Source organism: Castor canadensis, chromosome 2, assembly GCF_047511655.1.
Source record: "Castor canadensis chromosome 2, mCasCan1.hap1v2, whole genome shotgun sequence".
Lineage (NCBI taxonomy): Eukaryota > Metazoa > Chordata > Mammalia > Rodentia > Castoridae > Castor > Castor canadensis.
In genome coordinates this window covers 134,163,089-134,185,279 of record NC_133387.1, presented here as the reverse complement: position 1 = coordinate 134,185,279, position 22,191 = coordinate 134,163,089, and the positions used below count along the sequence as shown (strand labels likewise).

Sequence of the window (22,191 nt, the reverse complement as noted above, 5' to 3'; positions counted from 1 at the left end):
CCCTTTACTGAGCAGAGGGTTGGGTAGCAGGAGTGAAAGAGATTTGAGCTCTGTGAAACAGCAGAAGGTGCATACTTCTCACCAAATCCTTGGAATCACCCTCTTAATTTTTCATTCTGATGCCTTCTAGTGCATGTTAGGAAGAGTTGATATAAAGAGGCTATGCCCTTTCTCTGCCCTGTTGACATCCTTACATTGGGTGAGCCCACAACACTAGGATTACTGGAATATCCTCCACTCCATATATGCACATTCATAACTTGGCCACGCCTGGCATACTAGGACTATAAAGGGTTTTACTGGAGGGGGGAGAACATATAAATGTTTACTCCATGGGGACAGTAAATGCAAAAGGTAGACTCCAGCGTTTACTTCTCTGGGGAAATAGTCATAATGATGGGGTATTTCAAACATCAGTCATCTTTGAGTCTGTTAGGTCTTGTCAACTCCTTACCTCTTCAGTGTTCCCTATGCAGAGTGGTTATTGGTCCTTAGCTCTTGACCTCATAGAATGCAGATCTCCTTCCCAGGAATGCCCTGCTCTTCCCTCCCCCAAATCAAATGAACATTCCCACTCTAGGCTTCCATACTGACATTCTCACCCATTTTCAGAAATGATGCTGACTTTTATATCTATTTTTCCCTTTACCCACCCTAACTGTGTTCTCTGGCTCCCATGGGTCCAGTAATCAAAGGAGTCTGCCAAGATAAATAACAATGCTGTTAAAGCAAAGAGGTGGAAACCAGGGCCCAGCAACTAAGTAACATGTAGAATCCAAAAAAGCCTAAGCAGGACTACACCATCTGCAATGAACTTGATTTATTGTTAGACTTGGAGGCGGCTCTGTTACAGCAGCTGGGAACGATAGCAGGGAAGTGTGGGGGAGGAGCAGAGCACAGCATCATGGGTAGGGTGGGAGCTAGGAAGAACACAAGGTGGGCTCATTTTTTTGGTTTCCCAGTCGCTTGGCAGAGAAGGCAAGCCCCGGTGATATCAAGTGACTATCAGCGTCTGGGTTTTCCAGTCCAGCAGTCGTCTGGTAGGGCTACTCACTGGCTTACTTGGGATGAGGGTCTCTCCTGGGATGGTATTTTGAGCCTGTTTTCACTTCATTCTGTAGGAGTTAAGCTAAAGCTCCGCTTTGTCTCCCTTTTCCCTTCCTCCCTCTCATTTTCCCCAAGTCCTCTGGCCTGGCCTCCACCTCCCAGATCCTCCGTCCAAGAGTTTGGGTTTGGAGAGGCAGCCAGTGTTCCCATTTCAGCTGCAGGATGGCAGAGGGGAATGTTGGGGGAGTCACACATGGCTGAGGTGTCAAATGTTGGGATGTCAAGCAGTGAGTTATTTTTATAACCCATTACACACCAGGCCACAGCAGATGACCACATGCAGAGAAGCCAAGCAGGGGATGGGAAGGGATCAGGATAACTGGAATAGGGTGGGTGAAAGCTCCAAAGAGTCAGGGAGCTTGAAGAATTCTGGGATTGGGGCTGGGGCTCTCCTTGTCCTTTTGTGCTGCCCAGTTGGCCTGGTCTGGGCACTGCTCTAGGATGTTGAATGGTATGAAGCAGGGGCTGGGAGATAAGCTCCTTTCTCTGCTTATCAATCTGTTATTCTCTTTTAAAGAGTTTCAAGTTTTGGATTGAGACATTCAGATACTGAGGGAAGCAATAGGACAGTGTAGCAGCGGTGTACCCCCAGGCCCTTGCTAGAACCCAGACCCTGGTGGCTAAGCTGATGGGAGATGGAGGAAAGGGTGCAGCTCTGGGCACTTCCCTGACAGTATCCTACCCCAAGGTCACATAAATTATTGGAAATCTTTCCTGGGATGCTAAATAAATAGATAAAGAGGTCTCTGGGCTGGGGGATATGATCTTTTTCCATGAGGAAAGAGGTTGCTTTCTGAAACCCATCCTCATTCCTCATCCATTACCGGTATTTGGCAGTGCTAGGAGAGGGCATCACTCCAGGGTTCTCAGACATTGGATGACCTATCTGAGATTTTTACCCTCCTCCTATCCTATCCTTGTTACCTTTGGCTTTTAACCCCTCGGGAATGGATGAGGGAGGGATAAGGCCTCCCGTTTAGCCCAGCCCAAATCCCCAGAAGACGACATGGTCACCCACCCACCCCCAGCTTCATTTCCCTCAACCCCAAAGGACTCAACAGTAGCCATTCTCTACAGGAGCTGGGGGACCAGATCCTTGGGGAAGGGAGGTTGGTTCTTTCAGAACTCAATCTTGCAGGCGGGGAAGGACTCATCCTGCATGACCACAGTGCTGCTGCTAGCCAGGACCAGGACGTTCAGTTGCTGCTGCTGCTCATGAGTCTGCTGATACCACTCACGAGTCACCTCTGTGTCATGAGTGGGGATCAGAGTCACCTAGGGGGGAGACAAGACATGCCAGATGTGAGAACATGAAGGAAAGGTAAGTGAGGGGGAAGGGGTACCTTATGGTCTCAGAAGTAGTTCTGCTGCCCATAGAAAGGCCCTGTCTTTATGAATAAGGGCTGTGTTCCACTGTTGTATCTGAGAGAGCCTTGATCAGAATACTTCCTTTGCATCTCTTGCTACTCACCTGAAGATTCTCCCCCCACTGGGCCTTGCCTTCCAGCAGGGCATCCAGCACAGCCCGGCTTGGCTCGCCATTGGCAGGGTCATTCCCACTGACCACATAGTAGGATGCACGCACTCGGCGGAAGAAGTCAAGGTCAGCAGTCTTGCCACTGCAATGATTCGGGATATAGGCGAGATCTACATATACAGGGGAGCCAGAGCCACTTTTGGAACTCAAGGTCACTGTAGAGACAAGCCAGGACACAATGTAGAGGAAAAGCAGAACACTTTTGGCAACCATTCCCCCCTCTCTCCACTGCTAGAGCCTTTGACCAGTCCACACCCAGCCCCAACCCACGATCTTTCCACTTTTCATGATACACTTACTTGCTCCTGCCTTGAGTCCATTGACTAGGCCTTTGGACATAGGGCTGTGTCCATCCTTTTCCTCTGCTGTGGTGACCTGGGTTGGAGTGCTGCGTGGTCGGGGTGGGGCCCGGGATGCTCGATCTACAGGCCCTTTACCAGGGGTGGGTGAACGTTTTCCCCGAAGATCCAGACGCCGTGCAGGGGATGCTGGCTTGGTCCGGCCTGGGGTCCTGCGCCCTACTCGCCCCTGTACCTTCTCCTTTTCTCGTAGCCTCTCTACCCTACCAGACTCTGAGCTGAGCCCCTCAGGATCAGCCATGCATACATCAGGGCGAGGAGGGGATGGGCGGGGGTCTGGCTGGGGGATGGGAGGTGGGTCATGACCAGGTCTGGGATGGTGAGTTCCACTGACACCCCCAGCTTTGTCCACAGGCAAGAAGTCACCATCTTCATCTGAGTCAAGGGCTGCCTCAGCTGTGATGGATGGACACTCCTCAGTTTCTGGGGGGACATCAGAATCTGACTGTGAGGAGCCTGAGTCACTGGCTGATGTAGGGGGTGTCTCATCAGCCACAGGGCAAGGGCCCCCTGTGGCCCCTGGTGCCCCTGCCCGGCGCCGCCCCCCTCTTCCTACCAGCCGAGCTTCTTCAGTTGAAAGGTCACTGTCATCTGTGGATGGGAGCAGAGGTGGGTTCAGGAAGGATGGGGAGAGCTCTCCACAGTGGGGCCGGGGCTCAGCAGCAGCACATCCCTGAGGTCCAGGCTCAACTTCAGGAGACAAACTGCAGGGTGGACCACCAGATTGCCCTCCAGGACACAGTGGCTGCTCAGGGGAGAGCAGTGTGTCAGGCCGGGAGCTCCTCTCAGCTCCTTCAGGCCAGGCCCCTCGTTCCCAAGCAGGACAGGCCTCAGCCTCTTCTTTCCCGGTCTTGGTTGTGGCAGGGCCTGGGAGATTAGAGCCGACTTCAGTTGGGCCATTGGCTGCACAATCCCCAGAGGGGCCCTGGAAGGGGCTTGGCTCCATGGTGGCTTCTCCTGAGCACTCCAGGCGGCAGGGCAGGGTGCCATCATCCATGTCTCCAGGCAGGCTTGGAGCCAAAGTTGGGGCCAAGGCCAGTGAAGCTGAAGCTGCTGGGCTCAGAGGAGTGAGGTCCCAGAGACTATGGGCAGATGGTTCCATTCCTGGATCCAGCTCTCCAGGGCCCCTTTCTGCAGCCTCCAGATCTGGAGGGAAGCATTCAGCCACACTTGAAATCACGGGTGTGGTAGCCTCAGAGGAGGACCCTTCGGACAGGGCTGGTGATGCAGGTCGTGGCAGACTGGAGAGGAGAGGGGCCCCAGGAGAGCTGGGTGATGGGAGCTGAGGCAGTGAGGAGTCCAGGCTGGGGGCCTTACTCACTTCCAGGTACTCATCATGCCGGGGTCTGGTTGGGGGTCCTGGAGCCAAGGCCAGAGCTCGGTCCCCAGAGAAGGCAAGGGAGCCACAGGGTGCTGAGCGAGGTTCAGCTGGAGAGGGCAGCTGTGGGGGAGCAGGCTGCAATGAGGAGAAGCCAAAGGCTGAAGCAGGGAAGTCCAGGCTGGGTCGGGCAGGACCCAGGTGTGAGTCTGAAGAAGGACTGGTACGTGCCTCAGTTTCAGGCCACAATGTGGGGGGACCCGCAGAGATGGGGAGAGGGGGACTTGGGGACTGAGTCTCTTTCTCTGGCTGTTCCCGAGCACCCTTCTCCAGCTCTGAGTCACTAGTGCTGTCATCCCAGTGACCCTGACCTGATTCTTTGGGGGATGGGGTCCTCCTATCTGGGCTACAGCTTAGGAGGTTACCATTAAGAGGGGGGCTTGGACCTTTGCTCTGGGGAATAGGAACCCTGGGGGGAACTGCAGGTGGGGTGAGGCTGGGCTCCACACTTGGGTCTGGCTCAAGCTCTTGCCTTGGAGGTACAGTGGGTCCTGCCAGGGCTGCATAGCTAAAGGTTGGGGTGTCAGATTGGAGGTTCTTGGGTGAGACAGGAGAGGAAAGCTCCTTCTCTGCAGATGTGTTTCGGCCAGCAGCCTCCTCCTTGGTTGAGAGGCATGGGGGCCAGTCCCCAGCTGTTCCCAGTGGGGGCTCCCTAGTGGGGCATGCAGGGCCAAGCCCAGTAAGCATCATCTGCTCATAGATGTCTGCGTACTGGAAGCTTCTCTCATCTGGATAGGGTGTGGGCTCTCTCTGTTCTAGTTCAGTCTGCTCGGTGTCCTTGGTGGCAGGGCTCTCACTGGCCTCTGGGACCTTTGGGATGTGGGGGCTGCTGTCCAGAGCCCCAGTTCCAGCCTCAGACCCACCTTCTTCCCTTTCCCCTTCAACCTTGCGGTAGTCCTTCCCCAGGGGGGAGTATGGTCCACCTTCCAACTCAGCTGCTCTCTCCTGCACTGCAGCCACCACACTGTCATATTCAGCTACGCCCCAGGAGAAGGGTGCAGGAGTATGTGGTTCTGGGGCAGGTGTGGGGGGAGCCGGAGCTGGGGAAAGGGGTGCAGGGGGCAGGGGCCTGTCCTTAGGCACCCATGGTGGGATGTCAGCCAGCCATGAGGGAGTGGTGGGTTCCTTCCTCGTGGGTGGCATGGGCTTAGTCTCTGGAATAGGGCTTTCTTGTCCTGGGGCCAAAGGAACCCTCTGTTCAACCATCTCAGGTGGGGAGGTTGGAGGGGAGATGATCTCAAAGGGAGAGCGGGTCAGCTTGTCTTCTTCCTCTGATGGCAGACCAACTGGTGACTCAGCAAGCCAGCGCTCTACCTCCAGCCCCTTCTGTGGTGGGGGCTCCTGGAAATCCTTGAAATCTGAGGCCCAGGGACTCTGGGGTGTGTGCTGCAGTGGGGGCACTTCTTGCTCATCTGGCCCCTCATCAAGGAACGTGCTTTCTCGTTCCTCAGTGTACCGTGAGTGGGCACCCTGGCCATCTGGCTCATGAGGGAACCAGACCTTCCTCTCACAGCTCAGCTCCCCCCAGTATGTGTCTTGTTCCAGGGCCACATCTTCTCTGCCCTGCCAATATCTGACCTCCTGCTCAGAAGAGGTGCCCTCCCGTGCTGGGACAGGCTCTTTCTGTTCTCCAATGGGCTCCCCTCTGGTTGGAGATGTTTCTTGCCACTCCTGGACCATATCCTGCTCCTTCCAGTACTTCTCTTCTTCCTCCTCTTGGGCCTTGTCCTCCTGTACTGGGCTGTCTTCTAGCCCCAGAGCTTTGGTCTTCTCCAGAACAGCTTCTTCCTTCTGTTTCACAGCCTTGACCTTTTCTGGAGACTTTTTCTCTAGGATTGTCTCCTTTGGTTTCATGGTTTTATCCTCCTGCACAAAGTTCTCCTGCCCCTGCAATTTGTCCTTTTCTTCTAGAACCTTATCTTTCTGTTCAACAGCCTTATTGTCTTGTTCTAAGGCTTCATCCTTCTTCTCTAAGGCCCAATACTTTTGTTCAAAGTCCTGATCTTTCTTTTCTAAGGCCTCATCCTTCTGTTCCTGGGCCTTGTCTTTCTGTTCAGGGGTTCTGTCTGTCTGTTCAAGGCCTTTACCTTTAAGTTCAGGGACCTTGTCCTCTAAAGCCTTGTCTTTATGTTCAAAGTCTTGTACTTTTTGTTCTAAGGTTTTATCTTTCTCTTCCAGGATCTTATCCTTCTGTTCTAAGACCTTGTCTTTTTGTTCTAAATCTCTATGATTTTGTTCTTTGTCTTTTGGTTCTAGGGCCTGGTCCTGTTGTAGGGTTGTGTCCTTTTGTTCTAAAGCCTTGTCTTTCTCTTCTGGGATCTTGTCCTTCTGTTCCAGGGTCTTGTCTTTTTGTTCTAAGTCTTTGTCTTCAGGTTCTAGGCACTTATCCTTCTGTTCTAGAGCTGCTTCTTTTTGGTTTAAGTCTCTGCCTTTTTGTTCTAAAGCCTTATCCTGCTGTTCCATAGTCTTATTCTTTTCTTCTAAGGCCTCATTTTTCTGGTGTATGGCAGTATCCTTCTGTTCTACAACAATATCTTTCTGCTGCAAAGTTTTGTCCTGCTGTAGGTCTTCATCTTTTGGCTCAGGTTCCTTGTCCTTCTGCTCCGGAGCTCTCTCTTTCCACCCTTCAACTTTACCTTCCCACTCCATGGCAATGTCCTCCATGATAGGGCTTGGCAAAGACTCAGGACTCTTGGTGAGGGAGCTGTCAGATGTCAAAATGTGTTCACCAGGGCTTGTGATTACCCCAGGTGATTGCTTCCCATCTCCTGACAATGTAGTGTGAGAGAAAGAGCTGGCAGGTAATTTTTCGTCAGGGCTCTCTATGATATCAGTCTGTGCAGAGTATCCTGTGATGCCATCTGTGGTAGGATACACTGTGGCAGCATGGGGCTCTGGAATAGACATAGGAGCTAGGTGGTGAGAGATGTCCTCAGCCTGCATTAGAGGCCCCTTTTCTTCTTTTGCTAGGCTTAGCTCCCCAAACTGGAGGGTGCTGAGGCTTTCTGGAGAGAGCTGCTTTGAAGAGATGTCCAGAGAGGTCTCCTTGCTGGGACTTTCTTCTGAGAGAGAGAGTGACTGCGTGTCTTCTGGAGATGCCTCTGGCCAAAGATCTTTATGTAGGTGCTGTTCTGTCAGACCACAGGGAGACCTGGGAGTGGCCTCTTGTTTGGCAGTATCTGGGGAGACCACGCTGAGGACAGAAAGGGACTCTGCATCTTCAGGAGACAGGCTTTGGTCAGGGAACTGGAGCACTTCTTTTTGAGGTTCACCAGGTTCTTGAAGTGATGTCCTCAATTCTCTGGGAAGGGCTTCTGCCTCCAGAATTGGGCCTGGAAGCCCAATTCCTGCCTCCATGGTTTCAAAGACTATTGCTTTGTCCTGTTCTGGCAACAGTTGAATGGTGCAGCCTGTTTGTCCCCCAACAATGCTGACAGGTGCTTCCTGGGTCTTAGGGCTCCTGGGAGGTATCACCATCTCCTCCTTCTCTAGTGTACCCTCTTCAGGCCCTGGCTTGACTGTCTGCTTTGCAGCACCTTCCTTGTTCACACCTGGTGTATGCTTAGTGTCTCTCCAGGACTCTTCTTCTTGAAAGTCTTGGGGCTCAGACTTTTCTTCCACTGGGGACTGATGAAAGGGTGTGTGGGTGGCACTGGGTGGGCCAGATGGCGGAGGAGAAGCCATCTTCACTGTGCTGTCATCTGGGCTGAGGCACCGCTCCTCCACTTCTCCAAGGGTTGGTTCCCCTGGATGTAGAGCATGCCCAGGGGTATCAAACATTGGGGTTCCATATTGAGTGAGAAGTTTCTCAGATATCTCTACACTTGCCCTCGCTTCTTCTTCCTCTTCCACAGCTCTCTCCCCAGCCGAGCCTCTCCCCACGACCTCTCCTCGCTTCTCTGACTCCCCTGTCACAGAGAAGTCCTCACAGGGTGGTGATTTGAAGCCCTTGTCTTCTTCCAGTGAAGAAGTGGGTGAGATGGTACCAGCTGATGGCACATAGTCTAAGCCCTGAGTGGCTTCAGTGCGGGAGGAGGGGATGCTTGTAACTGTGTCGAGCAACAAAGAGCTCTTGCCTGTCTCTTCTGTCTGGGGAGCTGTGAGTGAAGCCACAGATTGGTCTTCAGCCACTGATGTGGCAAAGGATGAAAGCTTGTCACACTCAGTGATTGAAGTGGCTGAGGACACATGTTCCTCTTCAGCCAAAGGGGCAGCAACCATGTTGGGGGGATAGGTGAGTTCAGTCTCAGGTGCTCCATAACCTTTGCTCGAGGTGACAGGGATGGCAGTCTCTGCAGGCTGGCCGGCTTCAAAGGGGCTGGGACCTTCAGGCCCAGAGAGGTCATACATACTTGTAGGGAATCTGGGTGGAGCTGGGCGTTCCTCTGGCTCATCATGGATCTCCTCATCAGAGATGGTCTGCTCAGTCTCTGAGTAACCAGGGATTGTCTCATCCTGGATGTAAGAGACATGCTCGGTGGCTCCTGCAGGTGTGGCCAGGCTGCTTAGGAATGACGAAGTCTCCTTCTCAGGGGCCTTGCCCTGAAGTCCCAGTTCCTGGCCCCCGAGAACCTCCCTGCCCTTTGGGATTACCTTCAAGGCTTCCTGCATATGTTTTTGGTAAAAACTCTCAGCCTTTGTCTCTTCCTCTTCCTCCTCATCTGAAGGGTGAACCTCCTCCATTTCTTCTACCTCAGCCTTTTCTATCACGTCCTCTTTTACATCCAGTTCACTTTCCTCTCTGGCTTCAGCTCTATCTGGAAGCTTCTCTGCTTCCTTCTGCTTCTTTTCCTCCCAGGTGTCTTTCTCTTCCTCTGTTTCAGCCCCAGAGTCTGGGCCTTTGTCTTTGCTGCCCTGTTCCACAGGGATGTCTGGAACAACCTCTTTCTCTTTTATCACATGCTCTTCTGGCTGTAGTCCTGTGACACAGGGTTGTGTTTCCTGGAAAGCTGTACTTGGGAGTACCTCTGTGGTAGTATCTATAGGGAGTGGTTTCTCTCCTAGTCCTATGTCACTTTGTTCAGCCAACAAACCCCTCTCCTCACGCTTCATCTCCTCAAAGTCCTGTGTGAGGTCCTCTGGTGAGGATAGGGCCAGTTCCCTGTGCCCGCTGACAGTTGGAAGTGGTGCAACACCCTTGTGGGCTGGGGGTGTCCGGGGCTCAGAAGACAGTTCCTTCTCCCCACGGGAAGCTCGACTCTTGTCCATCTTGATTCTTCCAGGGGTCTTGGCTTTGTAGAGGGTCTTACGTACCTCAGGTGTAAAGGGCTTCAGGTCTGGTTTGGAAATTTTCTTGATCTCAGGTTTGGTATCTTTTCTCTTCTCCTCCTTCTTGGCATCCTTCTTCTCCTCCTTCCTTCCTTCATCCTTCTTGAGCTCCTTCCTCTCCTTCTTAATCTCTTTTTTCTCTTTATCTTTTTTCTCTTCCAGCTTTGATATCTTTTCTTTAAGGTGCTTCTTCCCTACCTTGTCCTTGATTAGCTTTCGCTTCTCTGCCTTTAATGCCTCACTCGACTCTGTCCTCCCTCTCTCAGGCTTGGCAGGCTTCTCTGGGGGCTTCTCAGATGGCTCTTTTGCTTTCTTCTCTGTCTTGGCTAACTCCTTGGCCAACTCTGAGCGGGCCTCCTTGGCTCCCTCTTCTACCACTTCCTCTCGTTTGGCCAGCTTGCTCACTGCTGTCTTGGGAGCAGCTTTGAGGCTCTCCTTACTGTCGGCTCGTTGTTTGATTTTGCTGGGTTTCAGATTAGCAGGCATAGCCCCAGCAGCCAGGTCCTTCTGTGTGGCTACGGGGTAGCGTAGGAAGTCCAGGTGCCTAAGCTTTTCCAAGCCTTCCAAGATCTTGTTCTGAGGAGCATTTCCTGGAAAAAGCACACGCACTATCTTCTCAGTAGGGTTGGCGGGTAGCCAGACCACCAGGGCAGTGATAGAGGTCAGGTAGGGCACCGAGATCTCAGCCTCCTTCCCATTGGCCAGCACAATGCCTGTCTTGGCTTTACTATTGCCTGCCCACTTCTGCATGAGGAACTGCATCTCCTTGCTGTCCTTGACAGGGTTGAGGACATACATGTCCAGCCGGCCCACACCCATTTTGTGGAATAGGGTCAGTGGCTCAATAGTGTTGCTGACCACACGGTACAGAGGCTCAGCCTGAATGCCCAGACGGTTTAGGTGCTGAAGAGTGAGACAGGCCTCTTCAATGCTGCGCTTGGCCTTCCGGGAGGCATCAGGCAGCCTCAGCTTGTCGGGCACATTGAAGAAGACAACTCCAAGCTCTGGGGAGATGAGGTTCTTCACCCAGTCGCTGTAGCTGCTGGAACCCTGGGACTGTTCCTCCTCTAGCTCAGCCACTTTGCGCTGCAGGAGTCCATTGATGCCTGGCAGATTGTCTGCCCCAATGTGCGTGAGCAGCACTGAGTCAATGCGATCTAGGTGTCGTACCAGCTTCCAGAAGCAGGACTTACGATCAGAACCACCATCCACTAGGATGTTGAAACCATTGACAGCAAAGAGGGCAGAGTCCCCACGGCCACCCGGGAAGATGTAGCAGCAAGGCTTAGAGAGCTTGAGGAAGCCCCCTGAGGTGGGGGGTTCGAGCAGATCAAAGGGCGATGGCACATCCACAGTCTCAGAGACGTACTCGGAGAACTCAGCCACACCATCCATGGTGGGTAGCATGGGCTCAGGGTTTAGTCGAAGGTGCAGGGTCTCTTGGGAACTGGACAGTCCCAGGTGGCTCCAGTCACCCTCTCCTAAGCAGGACACAGTGAGGAATGCCTGGATCCCAGGGTCTCTATTGCTGAGTAATTGGGCAATCTAAAGGAAGGGGAGATAGAAGCTGATCAGGTCACTGGGATTGTCTTAGCCTGACTCAGATTCAGTCCCCTAATCTTCACCTCTCTCTGAGGTGAGAGGACTCATACCTTCTGATGGCTAAGCAGCATGAGACTTTCCCTTCCTTGGGTTCCTCCCCACGGTTCAAGTCCTGCCCCTTCTTTCCAGACACTCAGGCTTTGAGCTTACCTCTGGGTTGTGAAGGACCTGGGCAAAGTTTTGGTAGGAGTAGGTACCACTCTGTAAGATGAGGTCTCCCCCAGGCTCTATATTTTGTCCACTTAAGATCAGTAGTTTGTGAGCTGATGGGCTGCTAAGGAGATGATGAACCTGAAATGGAGGAAGGGAAGTAGTCACAGAGATAGGAAACCCCAGGGGAAAATTTACCCCACCTCAGAAATACAAGGTCATTGCTCCCCACTGGTATCTCCCACAACATCTCCAGAAAGGAACTGGGATTATAAATCATCTTAGATGGAGGGGAATTTTTAGCCTTAAATTAGTAGCACTGGCAAGGGTGGGTTACAGCACTTGGAGCAGGCTTCTTGGCAAGGCCTTGGCCTTACCTCAGAGCTGATGCTGTCTACACTGGGGTTTACCAGGATGATGGTCTCTAGGATCTCACTCTGGTGGCAGAGGGTCCTCTGGCCTGAGGGAGAGATGAAGAAATTTGTATTGAGGAGAGTAGACATTGTGCATGGCAGGAGAGGAAAAGATTCATGCTCAGAACTTTCTGGGGCTTAGTGGAAAGAGAAGTCTGGTTATCCTTAGACCCTGCCACATTAGATACTGCTAAGTAAAGTCTAGGTATGGGTTCCTGCAGCTATTCCCTTTAAGGGTTTCCATCTCCCCTCTCCCACACTGGTTGTCTGCTTCCTCCCTTCATCTGCCACACCCCTGCTGTCCATGTTCCCACCCATCTGCCTGGAACTCCAGCCTCAGACTGCCCAGTTGACAAGAAGCTTTTGTCCCTCTGGAGCACTAAGCTCCTGGTGCTGCCTGGGGATTGGGGGGCGGGGTGCAGGAGTGACTCAGCTGTAGAGAGGACTCCTGGGATGATGATCCTTACTGAGCTTCCTCCTTGCTAGCTTGCCTTTGCCTTGGGGTTTTGTGCCAGCAGAGTGTCTAGAAATAAGGAGATGGGAGCTTCTGTGTTGTGTCTACAGACTGCCTGTCCTCCTTTCCAACTCCCATCCAAGGCCAGAATTTCCTGTTCCAGAAGACTCGGAGACCTGTGCTGTCTCAGTTCTTGGACTTTTACAATTCAGAGTGGATATAGGACTCTAACTTCCAATTTCTGCTTTCTGGCTCCTCAGTGGCCAAGCCTGCACTTCACACATGCCTACATTCATATTCCTCCCACCCCCAAAGGTTTCAAAGCTCCCTCTCCTACCTCACATTCATGTCCCCAGACTACAGATGGGCCTGGCTTACTACCCCACAACCCATCCCTTGTGAACAATTTTTCCTCGCCTGTGGGACATCTATCATGGAGATGGTAAGTGAGAGGTTGGTTCACAAATAAGAAACCCATAAATCAGAAAAGCAAGATTGAGGTATTCCTCAGATCATGGAGAAAGAAGACGATATCCTCAAATCCTCTATAGAGTACTCTTATTCAGAGCCACACAAAACACCAAGCAATACAGCACAGAAAGTGACAGCTCAGAAAGAGATGCTGAAGTGTGATGCCTTCCAGGATCCTGCCCATACCCATCCCCCAACTGCAGCCACAGCGGAGTTAACCATACAAGCAGAGAATCCAACAGAAGGCGGGGCGGGAAGGCCTGGGGAGTGGGCCGTCTGGAGGATACTGATGGGAGGATTCATAATTTGTTCCCTAGACCCTCTTCTGTGATCCTATTCTCTTTTCTTTCTGGGGCTGGGACCAGAGGAGCCTGTGGCTCTTGCTAAGAGGAAGAACCATGGTACCAGGACTAGGCAGATCTGGCATAGCAGGGCTGCAGATGCAGCTGGGGGAAAATTAACTATGGATGGTGTCAGAAAACCAAATCCTACACAGGGTTTGCTGGACCCATGAGGAATTAAAGGGTTCTTGTCTATGAACTTGGAAATTGGGGAAAACTTTGAGGGTAGTTCAGAGGATGGGGGCCATCGCAGAGGCAGGCAGGGCCAGGGCTTGGGCAGGTAGGGATATCAAGGTCCAGCAAACTGCCAGTCTTAATTAGTTCAGATTTAGAAAGGCAAGGGTTCCCCTGACGCACACAAGGTCACACTTTTGAGCTAGACAGAGTATAAAGATAAATATCTACTGCACAAACTCATTTGCTTTCCGTCTATCATTCCCCCCCCACCCTCATGCAGTTCCACAGTCCTTGGTTTATAACCACAAGACTCCTCTGATCCCAGTTCCTGTCCTGACATAAGACCCTACCCCTCACTCTATTGCTGAAGAGCAGTTCTGACTTGCAACTACGTGGTTTATACCTTGCACCCCTCTTTTTCAGGCCTGGAGGAAAGCCTTGTTTTTCTCTTCTGCTCCCCAGCTCTCTCAATGATGGGAATGACTTGTTTCTCCTTTTCCTCTGGAGAAGACTGTTTTGCCAGGCAGGGGCAGCTCCCTTGGCCAGTGCTGGGGTGCAGGGAAGGCTGCGGGAGTGAAGGCTGAGCAGGCAGGAGGGCAGGTGTCTCTGCAGTGAGGCAGAAGGGGAGGGGGGGGCGCTCGGGCAGCTGCAGTTTGCCGCAGTGTGTGTGTGTGTGAGTGTGCGCGCTGAGCTCAGCCTCCAGCTCCGCCCCCGCCCCCCACCCCAGCATGACAAGTCATTTTCTTGGCTGCCTCTGCATGGGGAGGGGGGGCGGGTAGGGATGGGGGGGGACTCTGAGAAGGAGAAAAAAACTGGCTCCTCTGTTCAACAGCCCCCATCTTGGGAAGAAAAGCAGAAATGAGGTGGGGGTGGGATTGAGACCGGGAACCTGTGGGGTTGGCCGGATGGGGAATGCAAGGCAGCTGCTGGGGAGAGAGTGCTCAATCTCCAGAGTGGCCTCAGCGGGGCCACAAAGGGGGCCTTTGAGCCCCAGTCCCAAGCTGGCCACAGGGAATGGGGTGGGAGAGCCCATTACAAACCAGTTAGTCTGTAAGGAGGCGCGTGCCACGTCTTAATGACCCTTTCCTCCCTTCCTTTCCGTAATGTTCCCCACCTTCCCTTACTTGGCAAAAACTCGCTTCCCCACTCATCCCCAGCATAGGAGCAGCTGAGCAATCCAGCAGCTGACATCCCAGGGACCGTCCCAGTAAATACATTCCCATAACATCCCCTCTTCTCTCACATTCTCCTGCCTTTCACCAAAAACACAGTCCCCAAACTCCTCCAGCGCCCGGGGCTTGCCAAGGCAGAGAGCCAGTGGCACCACCCTCTGCTGCTGCCGCCGCCGCTGGGCTGTTGTCTCCCACCCCCGCCCAGCTGGAGAGATGGACTGTCACAGCCCCTGTAGGTTCTACTAGGTTCTGGGTCCAGGCCGACCCCAGCCAGTAATGGTCATCTTCTCTCTCCATCTCCCCACCCTGCCCACTGTGCTGGCCTAGTTCAGATGCACCAGGTATCCGCTCCTTTCCTGTTACCCCCATCCCACCTTCAATCGCAGAACCCCCACCCCGCCGCCATGCCAATCCCTTCAGTTCAGCTCTTACCCGGGGGTGTGGGAGGGAGCCCTCATGGAGGCGGCGGCTACGGCCTCAGCCGGCAGCTACAGGGAAGAGTCTGCCGCACTTGGGGTGGGAGTGGGGGGGAGGGGGGGCGCTTGATAGGGAGGGCGGCGCCAGGGCGGGGAAGAGGGGCTGGTCCTTGACGAGGCACTGGAGGCTTAACTGTTTCTTGGCCTTCGCAACGTCAATACTCTAGTGCTTCTGCTGGACCCTGGGGGTACTGAGAGGTTGTCTAGCAGCTCAAAGCGCCAGGGTGATCGCCTATGGCGCACAAACCCTGCTTCTCTCCAAACCCTGCTTAGTTAGGAAATTCTCTTTTAGCATCAACCAAAAGTCCAAAGTCCCACGCCAGGGTACATATGTCCTCATACAGGACATATGAGCCGAAAGGGCCCTCCCCCTCCTCTTAGAAACCATCTGCTACCTCTCCCCTCAGATGGACCTAGGGACTGACCTTCAGTGCTTCCAGGAACAGGAGACAAAAGGACTGGGGGCTTGAAAGTAGGGGGCAGAGGTGGGGGGATGGGGGATACACTAAGCCGTTCCCTTTTCTGAACCACAACTATAGAAAACAGGGGAGGGCAGAAATAAGTCATGTTTTAGGGTTGGAGGGTAGTTTGAAATTCTGGAGTGGACACAGCCCCCAGCACACTAGGGTGGGGCACAGGGACCCTGGGAACTGCATTTAGGTCTGTGCCATTGCAACACTGCAGAGCAACCACACAGGCACTGATCCTTGGGAATCTTGAGTCATTGGGATGAGAGGCCCACTGAAGGGCAAGGGAGGTTTCTGCTTTTCAGTGAAGAAGTTAACAAGAATCACAGAGCATCCCAAGGACCCAGGCTCAGGCAAGATTTTCTAACTATAGGCCAATTATTAAATGTAATGTAAAGTACTCTTTGGGTTAAAAAAAAAAAAGTCTTATGATAACTTTGCAGGGGTTGGGTCCCTGTTCTCTCCTTGTCTCTGTACCTTTCCATGCCTGTCAGTCTTACATTATCTTGATGTTTCTGATGTTGACCTTGTGTCCCTTAGTCCCTCTGCCTCAGATTTTGTGAAATGTTCCAGGACTCAACAGAAAGATCTGGAGCTCTAGCACTCACTTCCAATGGGTGATGCTCTAGCTCTCACACCCTGTCCTCTTCCCATTAACCCTCCCCAATCCTGGCCAGCTCCTAAAACCATGGCACAGTGACTTTCACCCACTCATACCCCAGCACCAGCCCCACCCTTGTCCCAGGCTGCCAAGAGCAGCCTTTTGAAGGTCAGAGAAGTCAAAATAGTCTCTGCTCTCAGCATCCCTCCATCCCCCCTTAACTGCAGCCAAAGGAGAAGAGAAGCTGAGTCACCAGTACTCTTGGGGGGGCAGGGGAGGGTAGAGGGGGAGGAACTCTTGCTTAGATCCGGGGATGCAAAACAGCAACATGGCAACAGCCCCATTTAGAAAGAAGAGGCCATCTGTGCAGATACACAATACAAGCCAGGCTGAGTTCAGAGCATCAGAAAAGTGAAATATCTTCCTTTTGCAACTCCATAGTTCTTATTTTCTCCCACCTTAAGTCTTCAATCTGTTCTCTGCTTTCTAGGGCTCTCTGGAGTATTAGGAGGGAAATTTGAGTAGACTTGGCTTGGGAACAAAAATAACATTTCCTAGTCAAATGCAGAGCCCACCCTTACTCTCAGCTGCCACATCCCAAGGGCCACAGTTTCAACTCACAGTAGAGTTTTTCTTCAGCACTCACCCTCTGAATAGCCACTCAAGACAACCCAACCGACCCTCAACTTGCTGAGTCCCTAGTTGCAATGAAATGGAAGAGAGAGAGGTTTGAGCTTAGACATGGGACTCGAGATCTGACTCCACCAATCATGTCACTAAACAAGCCACTTAGCCTCTCTCAGAGCTTTCTTCCTGAATTATAAGGTGTGTATAATGTTATTACCATCCTCCAATAATGCTATTAGGACTGACTTGCATAAAAGATGTGTCTCTTTATTCCTAGAATCTTAAACCTGCAAGGTACAAATACCACTGGAAATTTCTCCCTTTTGTGTAAGATTTCTGAAAGGCCACCTAGGTGATCATGGAAATCCTAAACCAGAATTTTAGACCAGACCAACCCTGGAGTTTCCAGGTAAAAACTAGAACTGGACATGCCTGCAAGCTGACACTTGAAGTTCTACTCATGGACCCACTTTCCCACTTCAGACAGCAATATAGACCCCTAATTGAAGACAGCTTTCATTTCATTTTGAGAGAAGTACAGACAAATTCCTTCTAGGAACATCAATGGTAATAGAGACGGGTTCCTCAGCCTGTGTTTCTTAGAGTCTTAGAATATCAATTCTCTCTTCTCTATAGGTGCTCAATAGTATTATCAGAACTTTATTGAAACTCAATTTCTTTTTTCCTTTTTCTTATTTTTCTGGCAGTACCAGGGGTTGAACTCAGGACCTCATGCTTGCCAGGCAGGCGCTCTACCACTTGAGCCACCCCATTTTTCAGATGGGGTGAACTATTTGCCCAGGCTGGCTTTGAACTGTGATCTTCCTAATCTCTGCCTCCTGAGTAGCTAAGTTTACAGGTGTGAGCCACCAGCCACCTGGCTGGCTCAGGTTCTTTCTTTCTTTCTTTCTTCCTTTTTTCTTTCCTTCCTTCCTCTCTCTCTCTCTTTCTTTCCTTCCTTCCTTTCTTCCTTTCTTTCTCTCTTTCTCTCCTTCCCTCTCTCCCTTCCTTCCTTCTTTCTTCCTTCCTTTTTTTTTGCAGAGCCAGAGCCAAGGTAAACCCAGGGCAGGTGCTCTACTATTGAGCTAAACCCCCAGGCTGGAGGCTCAGTCTTCCACTGTCCTAGTTGTATCTTCTAGGATTGTGTTAAAATGCTCAGAAGCTCCAGAGTTTTTAAATTTTTAATTTAATTTTACTTTTTGCAGGAATCATAAAGAAAGGTTCCAAGTCCTTGCTGGAAACTGCCTGGCACAAAGCCACCTTTGAAAACTTTTTACCAACTTGACCACTAGAAGGAGCTGGGCCACTGACTATTAAAGGGTCCCTTCTTTTCTGTGTGTGAGTGGGTGAATGTGGAGGGAGGCGGGCCTAGGAATAATTGCACTCTTCCTGTTATTGTAGGATACATTTTTGTTCCTTTTCTCATCATTTTTACCCAGTGTTGGAAGACAGGTAATGGGAATGATGGTCCAGCCTGTGGGGTAGACAGAAAGGGTCAAGTCAAGTGCTAAGGCACTAACTAGCATATCTCCTTGAGCCCATCCCAGTCACTTGGTTCCTTTTGCCTTCACTCACAGGAGGCTGAAGGGAGGGCCAGTGTCTGCAGCTGCTCTGGGCTGACTGTTGTTTGTGGGGACAGCTGAAAGAGGAGTCAGCAGGGGTGGGGCTGTGGCTGTCTTGAGCTGTGTGTGTGTGTGTGTGTTTTTTTTTCCAGGAAATTCTCCTCTATTCTCCAGGGACATAGACAGGCAACCAAGAAGATGTTCAAACTTAAAAAAATTCAGTGTGCTAAAGTAAGCCCTGATGTGGGATGTATGGCCCTGAGCCCCTTGAGGACATCATAGCAAAACTCTGACAAGGTCTAGTAGATATTTCTATATCAGTGCTTTTGAGGATTACTATGCTACTACCCATAAGCCTCTTCCCAAGCATCTCCTTCATATGAGTTTGAAGAATGGCTTAGAAGTTGGCTTAAGTTCTGTTCATTCCTTACATCATTTGAGAAACAGTCTACTCTCAAGTCTCTGTGGCCAAAAGGGCAAGGTTAGAAAATTCAGTATGAATTATTTATATCAGTAGATAATCCCTAAACTTCAGTTCTGTCATTAATTTTATCTTCTGCCATCCCTTTCTTCAGTTTTGCACTAAAGCTGCTAGGAGTACTAGGTGGTAAAATTTTTGATTTTCAGTCATCAGGGATAATGGAGGAAGCCATGAGATGAGCAATTCTACGCAGAAAGCAATATCAAAAAAGTGAGTGGTTGGTGTTATAGGAAATCAGTCTCACATCAAGAAAGTACCAGCCTCACAATCTTTAAATTGTGGCACATATACCTAAGATAATGGTATGTTAGTCATATTAATCTTGTTTGCTCCAACCTCTAGCAGCAACTAGAGCAATCAGTGATCAGGAAATGACCAAAGACCTGGCAGATAGGAGGAGTAGGAAGAGGAGAGGTGATTATTTACCATACTGGATAATTGAGAATTATTTGCATATGAATTCAGTTATTTGGTGGCAATGGCTATTAAGATGCATGAATTTTATATTCCATAAAGCTTCATGGAAGCCAGATTACGGTAATCCCAGCACTTGGGAAACCAAAAAACTCCATGAATTGGTGTATGAACAATTACCAATAAATAACAGAACAGACTAGATGCCTGGAACTTTTATCATGAGATGTAGGATATTCTAGCTCTTCCCACAGACATCAGTCATAGATGATAGTTCATAAAATCACATCTCAAATTTCTAACCCATTTCTTCCACTCAGAAGAATTGGAAACTACATTCTGTAAACTTTGATCTAAAAGCCAAACCTCAGAGAGTAACTAGCCCTTGTAGCAGTAAATTCAGGTGACCCTCCTTCCACCTTGGATTTGATGGTGCTCATCAGTCTTTGGAACTAGGATTGTCCTCTGCTCTGGAGAACTGTTGACTAAGTCAAAGAAGGGAACAGAAACCCTGAATCCTGGAAGGCAGACTGTGTGAAGCAAGGGCCTGGGAAGATGAGTGAGGGCATTTTAGGATCTCTGTAAAGGAAAGCAGGGAGGCTGGGGGTATGCAGAAAGGAGAACACAAATGAAGAGTAGATATTTGCATGGGAGGTGATTGACCACTGAAGAGGAGTACCTTGTTTTCTTAGTGCAAGTTAACTACTGTCCATGAACAACCTCTTCTTGAAGAAATTATACTTTCCAGGCTCCAGGCTCCCTCCAGCCTCATACCATGAAACTGCAAAATGTACTCAGTCTGTGGAGATAGCTATGGAGCCCTGCCACTCGCCCATCAGGAGTCCCTCCCTTCTCTCCCACCCAAATATCCCACAAAGCCAGTTCTGTCAGTGAGGCTGGACCTCTACTCTTCTGTAACCAGCTCTCACCTAAAAGATTAAGACAAATGACACTAGTCCTGACCTTTGACCTCTGAGGAGAAGTGAGCTAGGTGCCGGGTAATGAAGAGTCTCAACTGTTGGTTCAGGTCAAAGGATGACAAGTCAATGTTCCAGGAGAGAATTCCTGTGAAAGAAAAAGAAAGAAAGAGGGTTCTAGATAAAGTAAGAGGTTAGGACTACAGAAAGCCCTTTCAAGCTCATAGAAGGGAGAGGGAGAGGAAGGGGATAGGGGTAGTTGCCATGATGAGTGAGCTTCACTGATGTCTCTCAGAGGGATGGCCAGTACTTGTGTTTATCTCCTAACCACAGGTTTTTGTTGTTGTTGTTTTGTTTTTTTTCCCCCTTGCTGGAGCTACAAGGAGAAGGGCTGAGATTAGACTAAACTTGGTCATTAATGACCAATGACCAAGTTTAGCAATTTTTTTAAGCAATTTTTTAGGTAGCAATTTTTTTTAAGGTTGCTTAGTTGTGGTAGAAGTGACACCTAAGAGCCTACTCCCAGATACTGTGGCCTTCTTACCTACAGATAGGTAAGATTCTAGATTCCTGTTCTCTGTCCCCCTCCTTGCCTCCACCCCTCCGCGGCTGGCTTCCACCCGCAGGTGGCTCCGCAGCACTGCGCCACAGGCACAGGGAAGGGAGGTGAGCTGAGGAGCTGGTAGCCTCGGAGGTCACTCTCTCACGTTGGCTGCCGGCATTCAGAGACTTGGTATTTGTACGCAGCGTTCAGAAAGCACCCTGTGCGGGTTCAGGGACGCTAAAGAAGAAAGTGTAAGGTAGGGACATGGCCTCCCAGGGAATGGTGAGGACTTTCAGGATATCTGGCTGAGACACTGCGGGAGAGGGGTGTGACCAGAGGGGCCCCTGGGGTTGCATAGAGGTCCCCTTCCTCAGGGAGATTGCGGAACACCACGCAATGTGCGGGAAGGATGAGCAAGCAAGAAAGATGTCATGAGCTCGGGAAGGAGGCGGACAAATGGCATGGAAGATGCAGGTAAAAGGAGCGCAGGTCTCAGAGAGTGCCCACGGGGGTAGAGGATGCAAACGTGCGAATTGGAGATGAATGCAGATGGCGGAGAAGCATGGGATGGAGGTGCTCGGGAGACAGCCAGGACAGCGGCTCACCTTGTTCAAGGTGGGCCCGAACGGCCCTCAGCTGGCTCTCTGTGCAGATATCGCCGATTACGATAAGCAAAGAGTGTTTCCGTAGGTCCCAGCGTGCCGCCGCCCCGGCGGCTCTGGTCTCGCACAGCGGCTCCGCTGGGTTCTGAGCTAGAGATGCGCCGGAGCTTCCGAGCCCCAGCCCCGGAGTTGTCTCCATGGCAACGTCGCGAGGCCGCGCAGGCCCGGCTTCGGTCTCCATGGAAACTCCAGAGGAGTGCTAGACCGGCAGCGTCCGCAGCAGGGAGAGTGTGCGCGATTCTTAAAGCCGGCGGCGGGGGCCGCTCATTGGCTGTTACCTGCCAGGGGGTGGAGCATAGGCGCCGCAGGGGCGGGGCTGGGGCGGGGACGCTGTGGCTCTGCGGTCTCGCCCCGCCTGCGGTTGGTGGCCTCCCCCACCCACCCTCCTGCAGTTTTCCAGAAGGAGCTCCCGCTCCGACTAGAGCAGGGGTAGGGGTTTTGAAGGACCCAGCGCAGGGTCCAGTCGATTGCTTTGACGCCAGAAAAAGGTGCTAGTTTTAGGATGTGTCCCCGATAAATACTGTCTGGCAATTCCGCAGCCTCGCCCGAACTGAGGGGAGCCATCTTGTCGCTCACTCTTTCGGAGTTTGTATCATTGTCTCCATCTGTGTCTGTGCGTCTGTATTATCATTGTCTGGCGCTCTTTTTTTCTTTCTTTTTTTTTTTTTTTCTCCCTTTGTCGCTGCCTGCCACGATCCTGATCTCCATCCTCGGTTTCCCTGTCCTTGCCCCAGGCTCTGTGCACAGAAAGGCTGCGCAGTATTGGAGGGGACAGAATGACCTTCCGGCCCTGAGTCCCTGGTGAGTTGTTATGCTAAAGATAGTAGTTGGCTAGTCTCCATCACTGCTGAGTGCAGTGAGCTCAGACTGCAGCAAGGGGGTTTGAGTAAAACCAAGGAAAAACCTTCCCACTACAAGTGCAGTGATAGAGTGAAATGGGTAACCTTAGGAGGCTGTGTAATTACCGAGCCCAGGGAATTCTTGAGATAGAAAGGGCAATGTTTGAACCAA

The 22,191-nt window shown here is 51.4% G+C and overlaps 2 protein-coding genes across 3 annotated transcripts in view; one reads left to right on the top strand and one right to left on the bottom strand.

The window, feature by feature from the left end:
- Positions 1-805: 805 nt before the first annotated feature.
- Map1a (microtubule associated protein 1A) lies at positions 806-21,398 on the bottom strand. The gene is made up of 7 exons (XM_020156207.2): positions 21,124-21,398; positions 20,021-20,122; positions 11,779-11,861; positions 11,402-11,542; positions 2,944-11,194; positions 2,579-2,799; positions 806-2,382 (listed from the first exon to the last, which is right to left on the bottom strand). The coding sequence occupies exons 1-7, from the start codon at positions 21,359-21,361 to the stop codon at positions 2,227-2,229; spliced, it is 9,192 nt and encodes a 3,063-aa protein (XP_020011796.2). The 5' UTR covers positions 21,362-21,398; the 3' UTR covers positions 806-2,226.
- Positions 21,399-21,595: 197 nt separating this feature from the next.
- The window catches only part of Tp53bp1 (tumor protein p53 binding protein 1), a 100,468-nt gene continuing 99,872 nt past the window's right edge, over positions 21,596-22,191 (top strand). The window contains exons 1-2 of one of the 2 annotated variants that reach the window (XM_074065795.1): positions 21,608-21,668; positions 21,915-21,981. The gene's annotated coding sequence lies outside the window, so the exon portion shown is untranslated. Of the gene's footprint in view, positions 21,982-22,191 lie in introns of both variants that reach the window. The other variant, XM_074065794.1, reaches the window with a different exon arrangement.